At 47.8% G+C, this 14,286-nt stretch overlaps 1 protein-coding gene across 1 annotated transcript in view; it reads left to right on the forward strand.

Moving 5' to 3' along the window:
- The window catches only part of cntn1a (contactin 1a), an 89,286-nt gene extending 78,202 nt beyond the window's left edge, over window positions 1-11,084 (forward strand). Inside the window, exons 16-24 of the mRNA XM_084452996.1 lie at window positions 1,028-1,189; window positions 1,981-2,130; window positions 2,722-2,792; window positions 3,789-4,023; window positions 5,636-5,739; window positions 6,851-7,037; window positions 7,779-7,891; window positions 8,351-8,507; window positions 10,675-11,084. Of these exons, the coding sequence (XP_084309122.1) occupies window positions 1,028-1,189; window positions 1,981-2,130; window positions 2,722-2,792; window positions 3,789-4,023; window positions 5,636-5,739; window positions 6,851-7,037; window positions 7,779-7,891; window positions 8,351-8,507; window positions 10,675-10,751 (1,256 nt within the window). The 3' untranslated portion in view covers window positions 10,752-11,084. The remainder of the gene's footprint in view (window positions 1-1,027; window positions 1,190-1,980; window positions 2,131-2,721; window positions 2,793-3,788; window positions 4,024-5,635; window positions 5,740-6,850; window positions 7,038-7,778; window positions 7,892-8,350; window positions 8,508-10,674) is intronic.
- Window positions 11,085-14,286: the final 3,202 nt, after the last annotated feature.

Genomic DNA, 14,286 nt, shown 5'->3' on the forward strand with positions numbered 1-14,286 from the left:
GAAGCATTAAGGCTCTTCTGACTCTTGACTCTTTAATCGCCTTAGTGCTCTGTGGTGAGTTCTGTAGCTGGCATGAAAGACTAAATCCTGACAGGTTTTGGGGGCGCTGCGAGGCTTTGGTTCCTAATGCTAGCTCCCGTAACCCCGCCTGTCTGGGACTTCTATTAGCCTGCTGTGGAAGGAGAATAGAAAGGTCAGTAGGACCTAGAAAAACAGTGGATTAAAAAGCTTTTACAGTACGTAACCTTCAAGCTGGGTCCATGTATGTCAATGGACACCAAATACAAACTGTCAGACTGGCTCATGTTTTGAAGAGGGAACTTGGAAAGTGAAAGTGTGTCAATTTTTATATGTGTATCCTACAGCTAACATTTTGCAAGATTGATGAATAGGTAGACATTTTGATAGCCAGGGAACAGTGCCAAGAAATATTGCCAACCTTTCTCCCCAAGAGTATCTACAGCATAAGTAGAACATATTATACACATTAAATTTACATTAACCTTGTGCCAGTAGTTGATGGGCATTCACAATAGTGTCACAGCACATTACTGTACCAGGAATAATCTTCTCTTCTGCATCAGAAATCCAGAGTCTGGCTTTGATGACAGACTGCCTTTCTTCTACACCTTACACCACCCCTCACCCCTCCATACCCCCTCTCACCCCTCACCCCTCCATACCCCCTCTCACCCCTCACCCCTCCATACCCCCTCTCACCCCTACACCACCCCTCACCCCTCCATACCCCCTCTCACCCCTACACCACCCCTCACCCCTCCATACCCCCTCTCACCCCTACACCACCCCTCACCCCTCCATACCCCCTCTCACCCCTCACCCCTACACCACCCCTCACCCCTCCATACCCCCTCTCACCCCTCACCCCTACACCACCCCTCACCCCTCCATACCCCCTCTCACCCCTACACCACCCCTCACCCCTCCATACCCCCTCTCACCCCTCACCCTTACACCACCCCTCACCCCTCCATACCCCCTCTCACCCCTACGCCCCCCTGTCCAGGCCCGCCTGGCCCCCCAGGTGGGGTGCGTGTGGAGGAGGTGAGGGACAAGAGTGTGAGGGTGACGTGGAGCAGAGGCACAGACAACCACAGCCCCGTCTCCAAATACACGGTCCAGTGCAGGGACTCCTTCTCTACAGAGGACTGGAAGGACGCCACCACATGTGAGTCTGCTAACACACACACACACACACACACATGCACACACACACACACACACACACACGCATGCACGCTAACACACACGCGCATACACACTAACACACACGCATGCACGCTAACACACACACGCACACACACTAACACACACGCATACACGCACACACACACACCCACACACACGCATGTACACTAACACACACACTCGCATGCACGCTAACACACACGCATGCACACTAACACACGCGCACACACTAACATGCACACACACACACACACACGCATGCACGCACACACACACACACACACTAACACACATACACACACGCATGCACACACACACACACACTAACACACACGCATGCACACTAACACACACGCACGCACACAAACACACGTACACGCACGCACACTAACACACACGCACACACACACATACAGTACTGTACTGTACACACACACACACGCACACCTACATACTGTACACACACCGTGGGTATACAAAGCTGGTTGACGCGAGAGGAGTGGATGGGATTTGGACAACAGAGGATTGGTGACAGTGTGACAGCGTGGCTGGGCAGATTGCCACAACACACACACACACACACACACACACACACACACTGGCCAAATAAACACTAGGGCAAGCCTATCTGCTGAGCTGGCTCGAGGGCCACTTTGACTGGCAGACTTGTAGAAACATGCTGGATCTCCCTCTGAACTCACCTCACCTCGTTGAACTCCGGTGTGGTTTCCAGACGCCCTCCAGACGTAACTCCGCCCTCTCTCCCTGTAGCTCCCGCAGATGTGGAGGGCAACGCCGAGACGGCCATGGTGGTGGACCTGTTCCCCTGGACCGAGTATGAGTTCAGGGTGACCGCCACCAACACCCTGGGAACAGGGGAGCCCAGCAGCGCCTCGCCCAAGGTCACCACTCTGGAGGCAGGTGAGGACACCGAGCCAGCCCTGGGAAGCACGAAGCGCCACTCATATTAGTCATATTCACATTTAGAAACGGAGTTAGCACCATATAACTGACTCAGCAAAGATTCCACCATACCAAAGTATTACTTTCAGCAGCAGCTTGCCTTCCAACCACATAACTTACCTCAAATGAGCACTTTGACTCAAATGCATATGTAATGATTCAATTATAAGATTGAAATCACAGACCTACGGTAACTTTTCGTGAAACTACAATCGAGGCCAAAGCACACTTTAAACAAAGCAGACGGTTGAGACGGGGCTATGGGAACAGAAGGGGAGCGCTCCTGCCTTCTTGGTTCTCAGTGGCATTGATCCCACACGAACATGAAGGTGTTGCACTTGGCCCGGGGGCAGACATGGATATCATACTTTTTGAGCGGCGCTGTGTCAGTAGCCATGCCAGGGAATGGGTACGGTCTACTATGTGGTTTGGCCTTGTTTGTGTGCAGGAGAAACGGGGGCAGGGTACTGTATAATATGTGGTTTGGCGCTGTTTGCATGGACACTCTGCATGTGGGCTAAGAGGTTGGCGTCTGCTGTCTCGTTGCAGTTCCTGTGGTGGCGCCCTCGGACATCGGAGGGGGCGGGGGGACCAGCAGGGAGCTGACCATCACTTGGAAGGTAGGTCTGGACGGTCTGGCGGAATAGAAACGTCACGAGGTCTGATCCTGAACTCAGGCGCTCTCCGGTCTGACCGCAGGGGACGAGGGGAAGCGCAGAGATGAGACGCGCTGCTGTAGTGGTCCAAACTAGTGCAACACAGACACAGTTAGTATGGAACAGTAAAGCACGTTTTCACGGGGGAGAAAAAAAACAACATTATACCACACAATCTATCAATTACAGTATAGCCTCCAGGATAAAGCCTGTCAACCTGAAGAGAGTTTTGTATCTTTTATTTTATTTAGTTTATTTCAGGGACAACATACAAATACATTAGTCTCCTTAGAGAGAAGATGCATTGTACTAGATTATAGCTTTTGCTCACTTCCATCTCCAGTCCCATATACATACAACAATACAATAAAAATGATGCAATAAAACATGCATTCGTACAATACAATGAAAGCATGCATTTACATATTAAAACACTACATTACAGATTCCATGTCATACTCCTCCTTCCCCTCTCAACCCAGGCACACACATTTAATACTACATTACAGTATCTGTAGGTAATGTCTCACTTAGGACACATAACACAGTCACCGGCGAAAATACATGATCGATCTCAAACCTAGCTTCCCCTCTCTGAGGTGCCTCTTTCACAAATTCCTGGATCTGGTGAGCAGATTGCCTTCTGCTCAGCGGAGGCTTTGCTACATCCGACCCGGAGCAGCTGGTGGATGAGGCGGGAGTGTTTAGAGGTTAGCCATGCCTGACGCACATCGCGCCGGCCGCACATATGGTGCTATGAAACCTCAGCCAAGCACAGGAGACGAGGCCTGAGCAAGAAGGAGGTGTTGGTACAATGGCATGTCATGACCTCTGAATAAACATTCTGAGAGAATCTTATCGTCATAGCAACTACCAAAATAACGCCCCGACTGATGGATGATAACCGCTCCGTTTTGTGTTCCGTGGTTAACTAGACCGTGGGTTTTTCTCTGTCTCCAGCCGGTCCAACCCCAGTACTATTACGGGCGCAACTTTGGCTACATCGTCGCCTTTAAGCCTCACACCGACTACGAGTGGCGGAAAGTGATGGTGTCGGACCCCCGGGCCACCTCCTACATCCACAAGGACTCTGCCATCCCCCCCTCCACAGAGTTCCAGGTCAAAGTCAAGGCCTTCAACAGTAAAGGAGAGGGGCCCTACAGCCTCATGGCTGTCATCTACTCTGCACAAGATGGTGAGCATAGATCCACGGGGCCTGATCCGGGATCAGTTCTCGGTCTCATAGCCCAGATCTTCCTCAAAAGTGAGAAAAAACACACACTGACCTCAAATCAGTATCTTGTGTGTAGGGGACAACTTGATCTTCTGCTGTAGGCTAATATGCAACATGCCACACCTCAACTCTGCTGGTTCAGTCTGTCAGAGTCTGATCACCACAAGGACTTTCACACAGACCAGGATACAGTTAATAACAAGTCCCATCTATGAATGTGAGGAATTTTAATACCCCTTTGAACGTGAACCCCCCCACCCCCCCCCCCCCCACCCCCATCCCCCGTTACGCGTCTAAGCCTTCAGCTGTGGGATTATAAAGATCTAGTGTACGAACTTACCTGCAGCATGAACCAGAAAAGCTGATAATTCACCCAAGGATGCAAAGCATTTAGCCCACTTATTAACATCCACTGACAGACGGTCAAGATTACCGCGGGCACACGGCGTCACCCGGGTTAACTAGATGCTTGGTTGCCGTGGTTACGCTCGTTGGGGGTGTACAAGGTGAATGTGTGTGTGTGTGTGTGTGTGTGTATGTATCTGTGAGTGTGCGGTGCGAAAGTGCGTGCGTGTGTGTGTCAGGGCTGGGTCCGAGTGGCGTGCGTGTGATGGGCTCTTGGGAGCGTTCCCGGTTTGGAGATTTAACATCCTTGGAACGGATAGCGTGCGCCTGCAGCCCGCCAGCCTGGGGGGCTCGTAACTCCTCAGCCTGCCAGCCTGGGGGGCTCGTAACTCCTCAGCCTGCCAGCCTGGGGGGCTCGTAACTCCTCAGCCTGCCAGCCTGGGGGGCTCGCAACTCCTCAGACGCGTCGGAGAAAGGAGGAGTGAGGAGGAGAGAGATCTCTGTCACTGAACTTGTTCCATACAGTGATTAACGCATGCTAATAGAGACCAGCAGCGCTGCTGGAGACCGCGTCAGATCTCAGAAACACAGAGGGCTCCACCAGGGAGCAGCGCCAGATCGCTTGGATTGATGGATCCATTAGCCTCAGACAGGCGGAGAGATCATATGGGACTGTGCCATGTTAGGATTCCCTAAATGAAGCAACGCTGGAACGTTTCACGTGTTCTTGAGGAAACAAATGTGAATTTGTAATAGCTGCCACCACGTACAGTATGGCCTGTATATGCACCCGCTCGTACTGTACCTGCATTCACACACAGCCTCACAAACCATGTTACGCTCTTAGGCACCGCGTTACGATAGACGCCCAGATGCACCAGTCCCCCCCCCACCTCCCTCCCCCTGCCCAATTCAATACAGCAATCACTGACATTAATACTAAAATTGATGCCAAATTTAATACAGCAATTACTGGCAGTAGCCTACTGTACACAAGGATAAAATGCTCAACACAACTTAATGAGGCTTTTGTATGTTGTGCCGGTCCCCAAACCCCCCCCCCCCCCCCGCCGCCAGTGCGACCTATAGAGCACCGACCGACTGACAAAGCGAGCTGCAGTATAGATCTGCTGGTCGCAGCTAAAAGGCATTATGTTCATGAGTGCGCGGCTCATCGTGAGGTGAGACTGTTTTTCCCACGTTCCCCTCCGTCTCTCTCCTCCCCCAGCTCTGTCTGAAGCCCCCAGCAGCGTGGAGGCCAGAGCCCTCTCAGCCACCGAGGCCATCGTATGGTGGCTGCCCGTCCTCCAGCCCACCGTGGACGGATACCAGGTCAGTCACACGTCCAGTAGTCTGACTCAACGGATGTAGGTTTTGGCAATAAAACTTGTCATTCGTTGTCACACTGCCCAATCAGTGGCGAGACTGGCGACGCAAATTAATCAGATTCGGGCCGAGAGATTGTCTCGGCACCAATCAGATTCGATCCAGACTATTTTGCAAGAGCACCGTCGCTGCGTCCGGGGCTGGCTCCGCCCAAGACGACTGCGATTGGTTTAAATAAATACTATTGCAGAATGGTAATATGTCCAGCCAGACCTAGTCTGGGGCCGGTCTCTTTCGCAGTTGTTTCGCCGGTCTAGAGGGGAAGCGCCTAGGATGACGCATTGCATAATCTTCCGATCTGTAATGTTTTTACTGTAGGCTGCACATGGTGAAGTTTTGAGTAGATAAGATTCGCGGAGGAGGAGGCGGGCTCTACAGGCTCGAGCCGGAAGAAGGGGCGGGCTTAAGGCAGTGAAGTAAATAGACACCAGGCTCTTCTCCCCGAGGAGAGACTGGTGACGCGAGGCTAAGCCAGACCTGTCTCCGGCGCTGGCACAGCGAAGTGTGGAGATAGGTCTGGCTATGTGAGACTACACGTCCAGTGACCGTCCACCAGGGATACTGGACAACCTAGTGACTACAACCAAAAACGTGTCTACCTTCAACCTTACCTGAGTCACTTTCCAACTTTGGACTAGCTCTTAGTATGACTATATCAGTAAAGCCCCCCCCCCCTCCTCTTTGGACTAGCTCTTAGTATGACTATATCAGTAAAGCCCCCCCTCCCTCCTCTTTGGACTAGCTCTTAGTATGACTATATCAGTAAAGCCCCCCCTCCCTCCTCTTTGGACTAGCTCTTAGTATGACTATATCAGTAAAGCCCCCCCTCCCTCCTCTTTGGACTAGCTCTTAGTATGACTATATCAGTAAAGCCCCCCCCCCCTCCTCTTTGGACTAGCTCTTAGTATGACTATATCAGTAAAGCCCCCCCTCCCTCCTCTTTGGACTAGCTCTTAGTATGACTATATCAGTAAAGCCCCCCCTCCCTCCTCTTTGGACTAGCTCTTAGTATGACTATACCAGTAAAGCCCCCCCTCCCTCCTCTTCGCCCCCCCAGGTGAAGTACTGGAGGAAGCAGGACAGTGAGGCGCTGGCCCAGAGTGTGGTTGTGTCCAGCAGGGAGAACCAGACCAGGCTGGAGGCCATGAAGCCCGACTCCCACTACCTCATCGCCGTCCGAGCCTACAACGCCGCTGGATACGGACCCCCCAGCCAACACATCCAGATCTACACCAAGAAAGCCCGTATGTTCCCCACGAAATACTCAGGGGCCTCCCCTCTCCAGCTTGGAGATGGGGTAGTCTTAGTCATAGTCACTTTTACTTAAACACGCACTAAATGACACCGGTTTAGGGCCTCTAAAGAACAGAAACACATAACGGTGACATGGCAAGACGAGAAAGGACAACATGATAAACAAACCAACATTCCTAACTGCACACATTTAAGACAAACATTCATACTACATAAAAACAAAAGAGAAACATCTCAGTAGCCCAGTTCATGACAGTAGTGGGTTTTAAGCAGAGTCTTGGATGATGTAGCACGTCCGTAGAATATTCTCTCTCCTATGATGCTTTTAGCCTCTCTCACTCTGAAATGTAATTTAATGCAATGTATTGCTTTATAAATGTTCTTAGCCGGTAGACAAACATACTCCTGGAGCTTGCTCGATCGCCTTGTTGAGAGGGGTCAGGGAAGAATTTTTACAGCTCACTTATCTGGCCCCCGGGTGATTACTGTTTTTTTGCTTCCCTCTGGAATATGTAGTGAGTGGGGTCGAATGCCCTCCTCCCTTGTTCTCTGTAAAGCGCATTGTGTTGCCTCTGGGTATGAAATGGGCTATACAAATAAAGCTTTGATTGATTGATTGATTGATTGAAAGTCTGTAGGTCAGGGGTACATCAGGTGGTATATTAGATGTTAAAACCTCAGGGAATCATTCCATACAGTAATGGCTCTTCTCTGTTCTGTTGATACTGTAGCTCCGAGCCGTCCTCCCAAAATCCTGGGTAAGAAGTTAAAAGGCTCGTCAGTCAACATCGCCTGGGAGCACGTGGAGCCCTTGGCAAACGAGTCCACAATAGACGGCTATAAGGTGGGTGAAGTTCATACCTAGGGCTGGGTTTAAAAAATCAATTAATCGATTCTGAATCAAATGATTCAGAATCGATTCATGAATCCCAAAATCAATCTTTTATTTAATGAATAAATGAAGGAATGGATAGTTAATTAATTAATTCAATCATTCATTCATTCATTCATTTTTGGAAATCAGTATCGATACACAGCCCTAGTATTGATGTGTTGCATAACTTGGCAGTCATGTAATTAAGGTTACAGCTCAAAAAAACACTAACCGAAGTAACACTAGTAACACTAACCGAATCGATATTGAATCGAATCGAATTGAATCGATTCTTGAAATTCAAATCGATACCCAGCCCTATTCGTACCAGTCCCATCTCCTTTGTGTTATCAGGAATGTAATGTGTGTGTGTGTGTGTGTGTGTGTGTGTGTGTGTGTGTGTGTCTGTGTCTGTGTGTGTGTGTGTAGGTCCTATACAGACAGGCTGGCCACTCCACAGGGACTCTGTACACAACCAGCCGGCGGTCCATAGACCTCCCCATGCACAAGGACGGTGACTACGTGGTGGAGGTCCGCGCCTACACCGAGGGGGGTGACGGCGCGGTGGCACAAGTGCGCATTGCAGGTGACACCCCGTTTTTGGAAGCCTTCTCTCTCCGCGCGCCGCTCTCTCCGGGTCGTCCTCGGACGAGCCCTCCATCGGCGTTTCCGGGCCACCGGCGTTCCCGGTGTCTCTGGTAGTGACCTGCCAGCCTCGGTGGCCTGGCTGCTATTGTCTCACTCACCCTCGGTGACCCTGAACAGATGCTGGTTTGGAGCATGCTGGTTCTGGTTGATGTTAAGTACTGCACGTAGCATTCTGGTGTAACACCCATCTAGGGACTTCTGCAGGGTGGGCTTCAAGGTCCAGCATTCACATATACCAGAACGGACCACAGTCGCATGGAAGAAGCTGAGCTTGATTTGTTGATTTGTAAAGCGCATTGCGTTGCCTCTGTGTAGGACATGCGCTATACGAATAAAATAAAGTTAATAAAGTTTGTTTTGATTTGTCGGGGGAGGTTGGATTCCCACACACCGGTCATGCCATTCGGAGCCTTCCATGCACGCGTCTTCCTCACTTTATGGTCTTGCTCGGACGAGTTGACCCATAAGCCCGGGTACTAGAAGCCGGTGACTTCCTTCAGAGCAGCGCCTCATGTTGGCATTAGGGGTGGGTGGTCCTGGAGGTTATGGGGGATGAGCTCGGTTTTCCTGGCATTTAGTCAAACGCCAACCACAGCACAGCCTGTCTCCATTCTGCACAGGAGCTCCTGTGCCTGCTGTACGTGGTCAGAGAGTGGGCTGACATCGTCCGCGTCGTCCAGGTCCGTTAGGACGATAGCGGGGTGTCGCCTCCACCTCTGAGGTGTCATAGTGAGGCCGAGTTCCTGCTCCCGACTATGGGATATTTTATCAAAATGGGGCGGGGCGGCTGTAGCTCAGTTGGTAGAGCGGGTCGTTCAGTGATCAAAGGGTCAGCGGTTCGAATCCCAGCTCCGACTGTCCACATGTTGAAGTGTCCTTGAGGAAATTGCTCCCAATGAGCAGGTTAGCACCTTGCATGGCAGCTACCGTGAATGAGAGGCCATTGTAAAGCGCTTTGAGTGCCGCTAAGGTGGAAAAGCACTATATAAGTGAAGTCCATTTACCATCAAGAAGATTGGAAATACTTTAGTGTGTGTGTTTTGTATCGAACCACAAGTTTAATTTATTCAATTTAGAGTCCAGAGGCATGTCGATCACCGCCTGCCAGTAAAGATAATAGCCGGGTTTCCTGAAACCTTCTTAGCGCTAAGAAGCTCTTTAAGTCTTCTTAAGACTCCCGAAACAAGCAAACGGAGCCTTAATAAGACTCAAAGAGCTTCTTAGCGCTAAGAAGGTTTCGGGAAACCCGGCCAATGTTATTCTGTAGCTAGAGAAAATATCACACACATCAAGCTCAGTTTATGCGTGCTGGATTTATACAGATTTATCTTCTGTCTGCGCCACAACATTGGACAAACACCAGTGAATGAATGTTCACCATTCCACGTGTACTGCGGCAAGGTAACATTTTGTGACTGCTCGTTCCTGGGCTGTCACCAGATAGCAGGATTATGACGGTTGTAAAAATGCAGTCATTTGTCACTGTCATGGCGCTTGTGGGTAGGAGGCGTCCCTTCGGGTTTCGTAGCGTATATCAGAGGAGTAAGATGGGGGGTTGCTGGCGCTCTACTCCACAGACCATGACTAAAACCTGGTGACGGCCCACTGGCGTTATCCCGACCGCCGTTTGTCCATCTGGCTGGGGAGACGGAGGCTCTTAAGACCCTGTAATTGATCTTGATGAGGGGGGGTCTGGGGGAAGCCCCCCAGCATCCCTTATCGTGGAGTCCAGGCACCTGACGGCTTGATTTCATGTCCCTTGGGAAGGGGAGCTGTGGGGGGATTTAAATTGATTTTTTTTTTTTTACTAATGGGATTCCTTTCAGGTGGATGGGATATGATATCTCAACATACCATATATGGGCATTCCTTCTGAGGGATTATGGTGCTTCACTCAAGTGATGTTATAGTGTTATATTGGGCATCAGTTCATGTGTAGCACCCCCTCTAAGAAGTACTGTAGCTATGACGGTATGTTGACAGAGTGGCCTAGTTGTTATGTTTATTCCTGAACATTATCAAACATGCCTGGACAAATTAAAAATGATCATGCATCATATGGAAATCCAAACTCTCACTGAAATGTCTCTGTGTTTGTGTTCCAGTTGGAGGCGTCATGGCCGCCGGGTCTCTGAGCCTGGCTTCCCTGCTCCTGGTGGCTCTCGCCTGTCTGGGGCTCTGAATGTAGCGCCATCTTTAGCGCCATCTTTATCTGTCTTCACGCCAGTGAAGGAGACTGTAATGTTGACGCCAGTGAGGACTACGACTCTTTCCATCCTGCAATCAAATGTCATATTCCCACTCCCCAAGGAATATGTTTGTGGAAAAAGACAGAAAACTACATTTGGAAAATAAAGACATCCAGGATATCCCTTATTTAATACCTATTAAAAACATCTATGGAGGAGCGTCAAAGGAGTTCTTTCAACTTTTTCAATATGCCTTATGTAAACATTTACACTTATCTTTCACAACAATATGACTTGTTCTAAACGGGGTGAAGTGTGCGAGCGTGTCCTACACCACGGTCAAGTGTGCTGGTATCTGTTTCTTAAGTGTGAGACACCTGTGATCTTACAGATGTACGGTAGCTTCAAAGTGTGTCTTGATGTATGAGGCTACAGATATTCTACCCTACAAAACTGCATTCCATAGTATAAGCTATAAGCAGGTGAATGGTTGTGAAGGATAAATGTATGAGTTTATGAACTTGTCTTTATGTGTTTTTTGCATTACAGTGGCTTTTCCTCGTTCTTCTTCTTTTCAAAATGAAGCACACCCTCTCTTGCTGTTGAGATACAGTACAGTCAAAGTAAACGTCAAGATCTCTGGCATACTCTCAGTTTTAGTATTGAACATCATAGACACAATAGCAATTTATGTACTGCTAATATAATATATATGCAATAATTTATATGGTTCTGCTATCTAATATACTATTAATGCTGTAACATCTTTGTTAAAAGAAAGATTGATTTGATCCTCAGACATGCTTATCCCCAACTCATCACATGCTTTTGATTAGATAGGGCACAAGTGTTTGCATGTAGACTAGACATTATTTGGAAGAATCATTTGAATAACTAAAAGAACGCCCTCGAACAAGAGCGATGGGGGCATTTTTGGGCACACGTGTCTGTGTTTGTTAAATTGAATGTATCAATAGTTGTGAAAACAAGGAATGAGCTCTGGGACATATCAGACCTGCAGTTTCTAACAAAGAACAAAACATGAATGTGTGACAGTGGTACGTTTGGTTTGTCACTCTTGATACATACAGTTTAGGCCATGGGCGGCTCCGTGTAAGTACGCTGTGACCATCGCTTCTGCTACCATGTTTCTTTGACATTCTAGGAGTGTTCTGTGCTGATAACAACGGAGATGTGGAATATTCAAACACTAGAGTTACTTTTTGCGCTAACATCTTTTAACGTTTTGTTTTGACTATCATTCAGACCTCTGTGGTACATACTGGTGCTTTTGTTAAGAAAGTTGGCATTTCATTTCATCTTTCTGCATTTCCTCTCTGTTAATCAGTCAATCTTGAGGGTCACTATTTACAGTTGTGATACTCTTACAGTTTAATATTTGTGCAATGTCTGATATACTACAATGGCTTAGCCTATGTATATTTTATAACACAACCTGTCTAGCTCCTATAGCAGTAATCTTCATATGGTATATAATTTTCCAGAAAGTGCTACAAGCCAGACAAGTTAAACAGGCCATCCATATCAGTGAGAATGCATCCAAAGCTCATCACACTTCTTCATGCGGTCCTATTTTTGCAACATTTGTTTTGGTCTTTTTTTTTTTAAACATGAGAGTGAAATGTGATCAGAGATATATACTGTAAGCATCATCAATTGGTCTTGTCATTTTATGTTTGTAATTAACACTGTAATATGTCATGGCCTGCCACTGGCTGGACAGTAAGAGGTTTAAGTTCCCCCAAGTGGAAAAAAAAAATGCGTTTTTTGATTACTTTGCAAAATCCCTTTTAGTGTGACTGATGCTAGCCATGCTTCTACATTGTGACTATATCAACATCCACCGCAAAGTGCTTTTCCCAGTTTCCCTCATGCGACAAATCATCAAAAGTGTTGCCAAATGCATGAATGCCTTGAACTTTGATATTCGGAGGAGACAGTTGTACATCCTAACATGCATGACATTGGAAACCAGTGGTCTACTTTCTGTACGCTATGGTACAGTTATGGCTCCATTACATTTGCTTTGAGCCAACTCAACTCAAACAGGCAACTTGTCAGCTTCATATGGTCTGCCTTTGTGGTAGTAGACATCCATCCATCCATCCTGAGTGACATCCCTTTAGGTCAGAGACGACGCAGAGGAGAAGCTTCACATTAGCCTCCTCACTAAGCCAGTCATCTCATACTGTATGTGAAGTCTATGGACGGGGCTTGTAGATCAGGAAGCTAAACTGACTAAAGGAATCTCACTCATTCATGTTCAGTTACGGTTCTTAGGTCCCATGATTCAGATGGTCGGGGTGTGATGACATCACTGGTGTGAGGTCTCATGATTCAGATGGTCGGGGTGTGATGACATCACTGGTGTTCGTGCGGCATGTTGGGCTGTTTAGCAGTGAACCGCACTTCTTGAGAGGGATGAAACTGGACTCTCATTGGCTGGACTTAAATGGAACAATAAAAGTGTAGTTAACTATTAATACAAGGTGACTGCTCTCGTTTGTCTGTGATTATCTTGACCTGCCATTTGTCACAGAATGGGCCAGCTACTGTATGGTCACTACAAAACATGTTCCATTTTACTGTGAAAGGCCAGATATGTGCTCTTTAAACATTATATGATGCTATGATAACATGATACTGCTAGAGTGAGCCAGTAAAGCTTAGAAAATCTTTTGAAAGGCGGTATAATCCTGAGCGATCTCCTTGTGCAGTCTTAACCACGGGGGCGTGGGGTGGCTCCCTCTAGAACTGCTGATGCGGTGTCTTGGGGTCAGAGCGTTCCCATCTTTGTAAAAGGATCCTAGGCCTCAATAGACTAATCATGTAAATAACACATAAATACATACCTGTACATTTAAATAGCTTTCAAGAAGCAGGTTTCCAAAGTAACAGTCAAACACAATAAACCTGTAACCAACTCTTTTCCAATTCCAGGCTATTTGTGGGTGAGTACCCTCAGATTGTGAAAAAATGTCATTCTGAAATATTCATACCCAATGGTTCAAGTCTGCTATCAAATGACTGGATGAAGCCTACATTATTCATAAGGTATCCATTATCCTCTTCCATTGTGGCTGCAGGTTCTCTAAAGTGATGAACTGTTAGTTCTTCTGTGGAGTTTTTTTTTTGTACTTGGCATGTTAGAAAGCTATCATTTTCCACCAGGAGGGCAGAACAGAAGATCAGAGATTCTCTTTCAGCCTGCCAACCCCAGCTCTCTCTCTCTCTCCCCCCCTTTCTCTCTCTCTCTCTCTCTCTCCCCCCCTTTCTCTCTCTCTCTCTTTCTCTCAAGATCCTCTTTTTTCAAACAGAAACAACTGGGTCAGTTTTGTATCTTGTACTGTATAATAATGATTTCCAAATAATAGTTGAAGAGATCAATGTTATTTACTCTTTGTGAGGATTAAATTTGAATTCAGATTGATATATGGCCATCCACACCTTTAGCCAACCAAATGAGCTCCATGTGATCGGAAATTAATTTACAGAAGATGATTATGG

This window comes from Borostomias antarcticus (genome assembly GCF_949987555.1).
Source record: "Borostomias antarcticus genome assembly, chromosome: 18".
Classification (NCBI taxonomy): Eukaryota; Metazoa; Chordata; class Actinopteri; order Stomiiformes; family Stomiidae; genus Borostomias; species Borostomias antarcticus.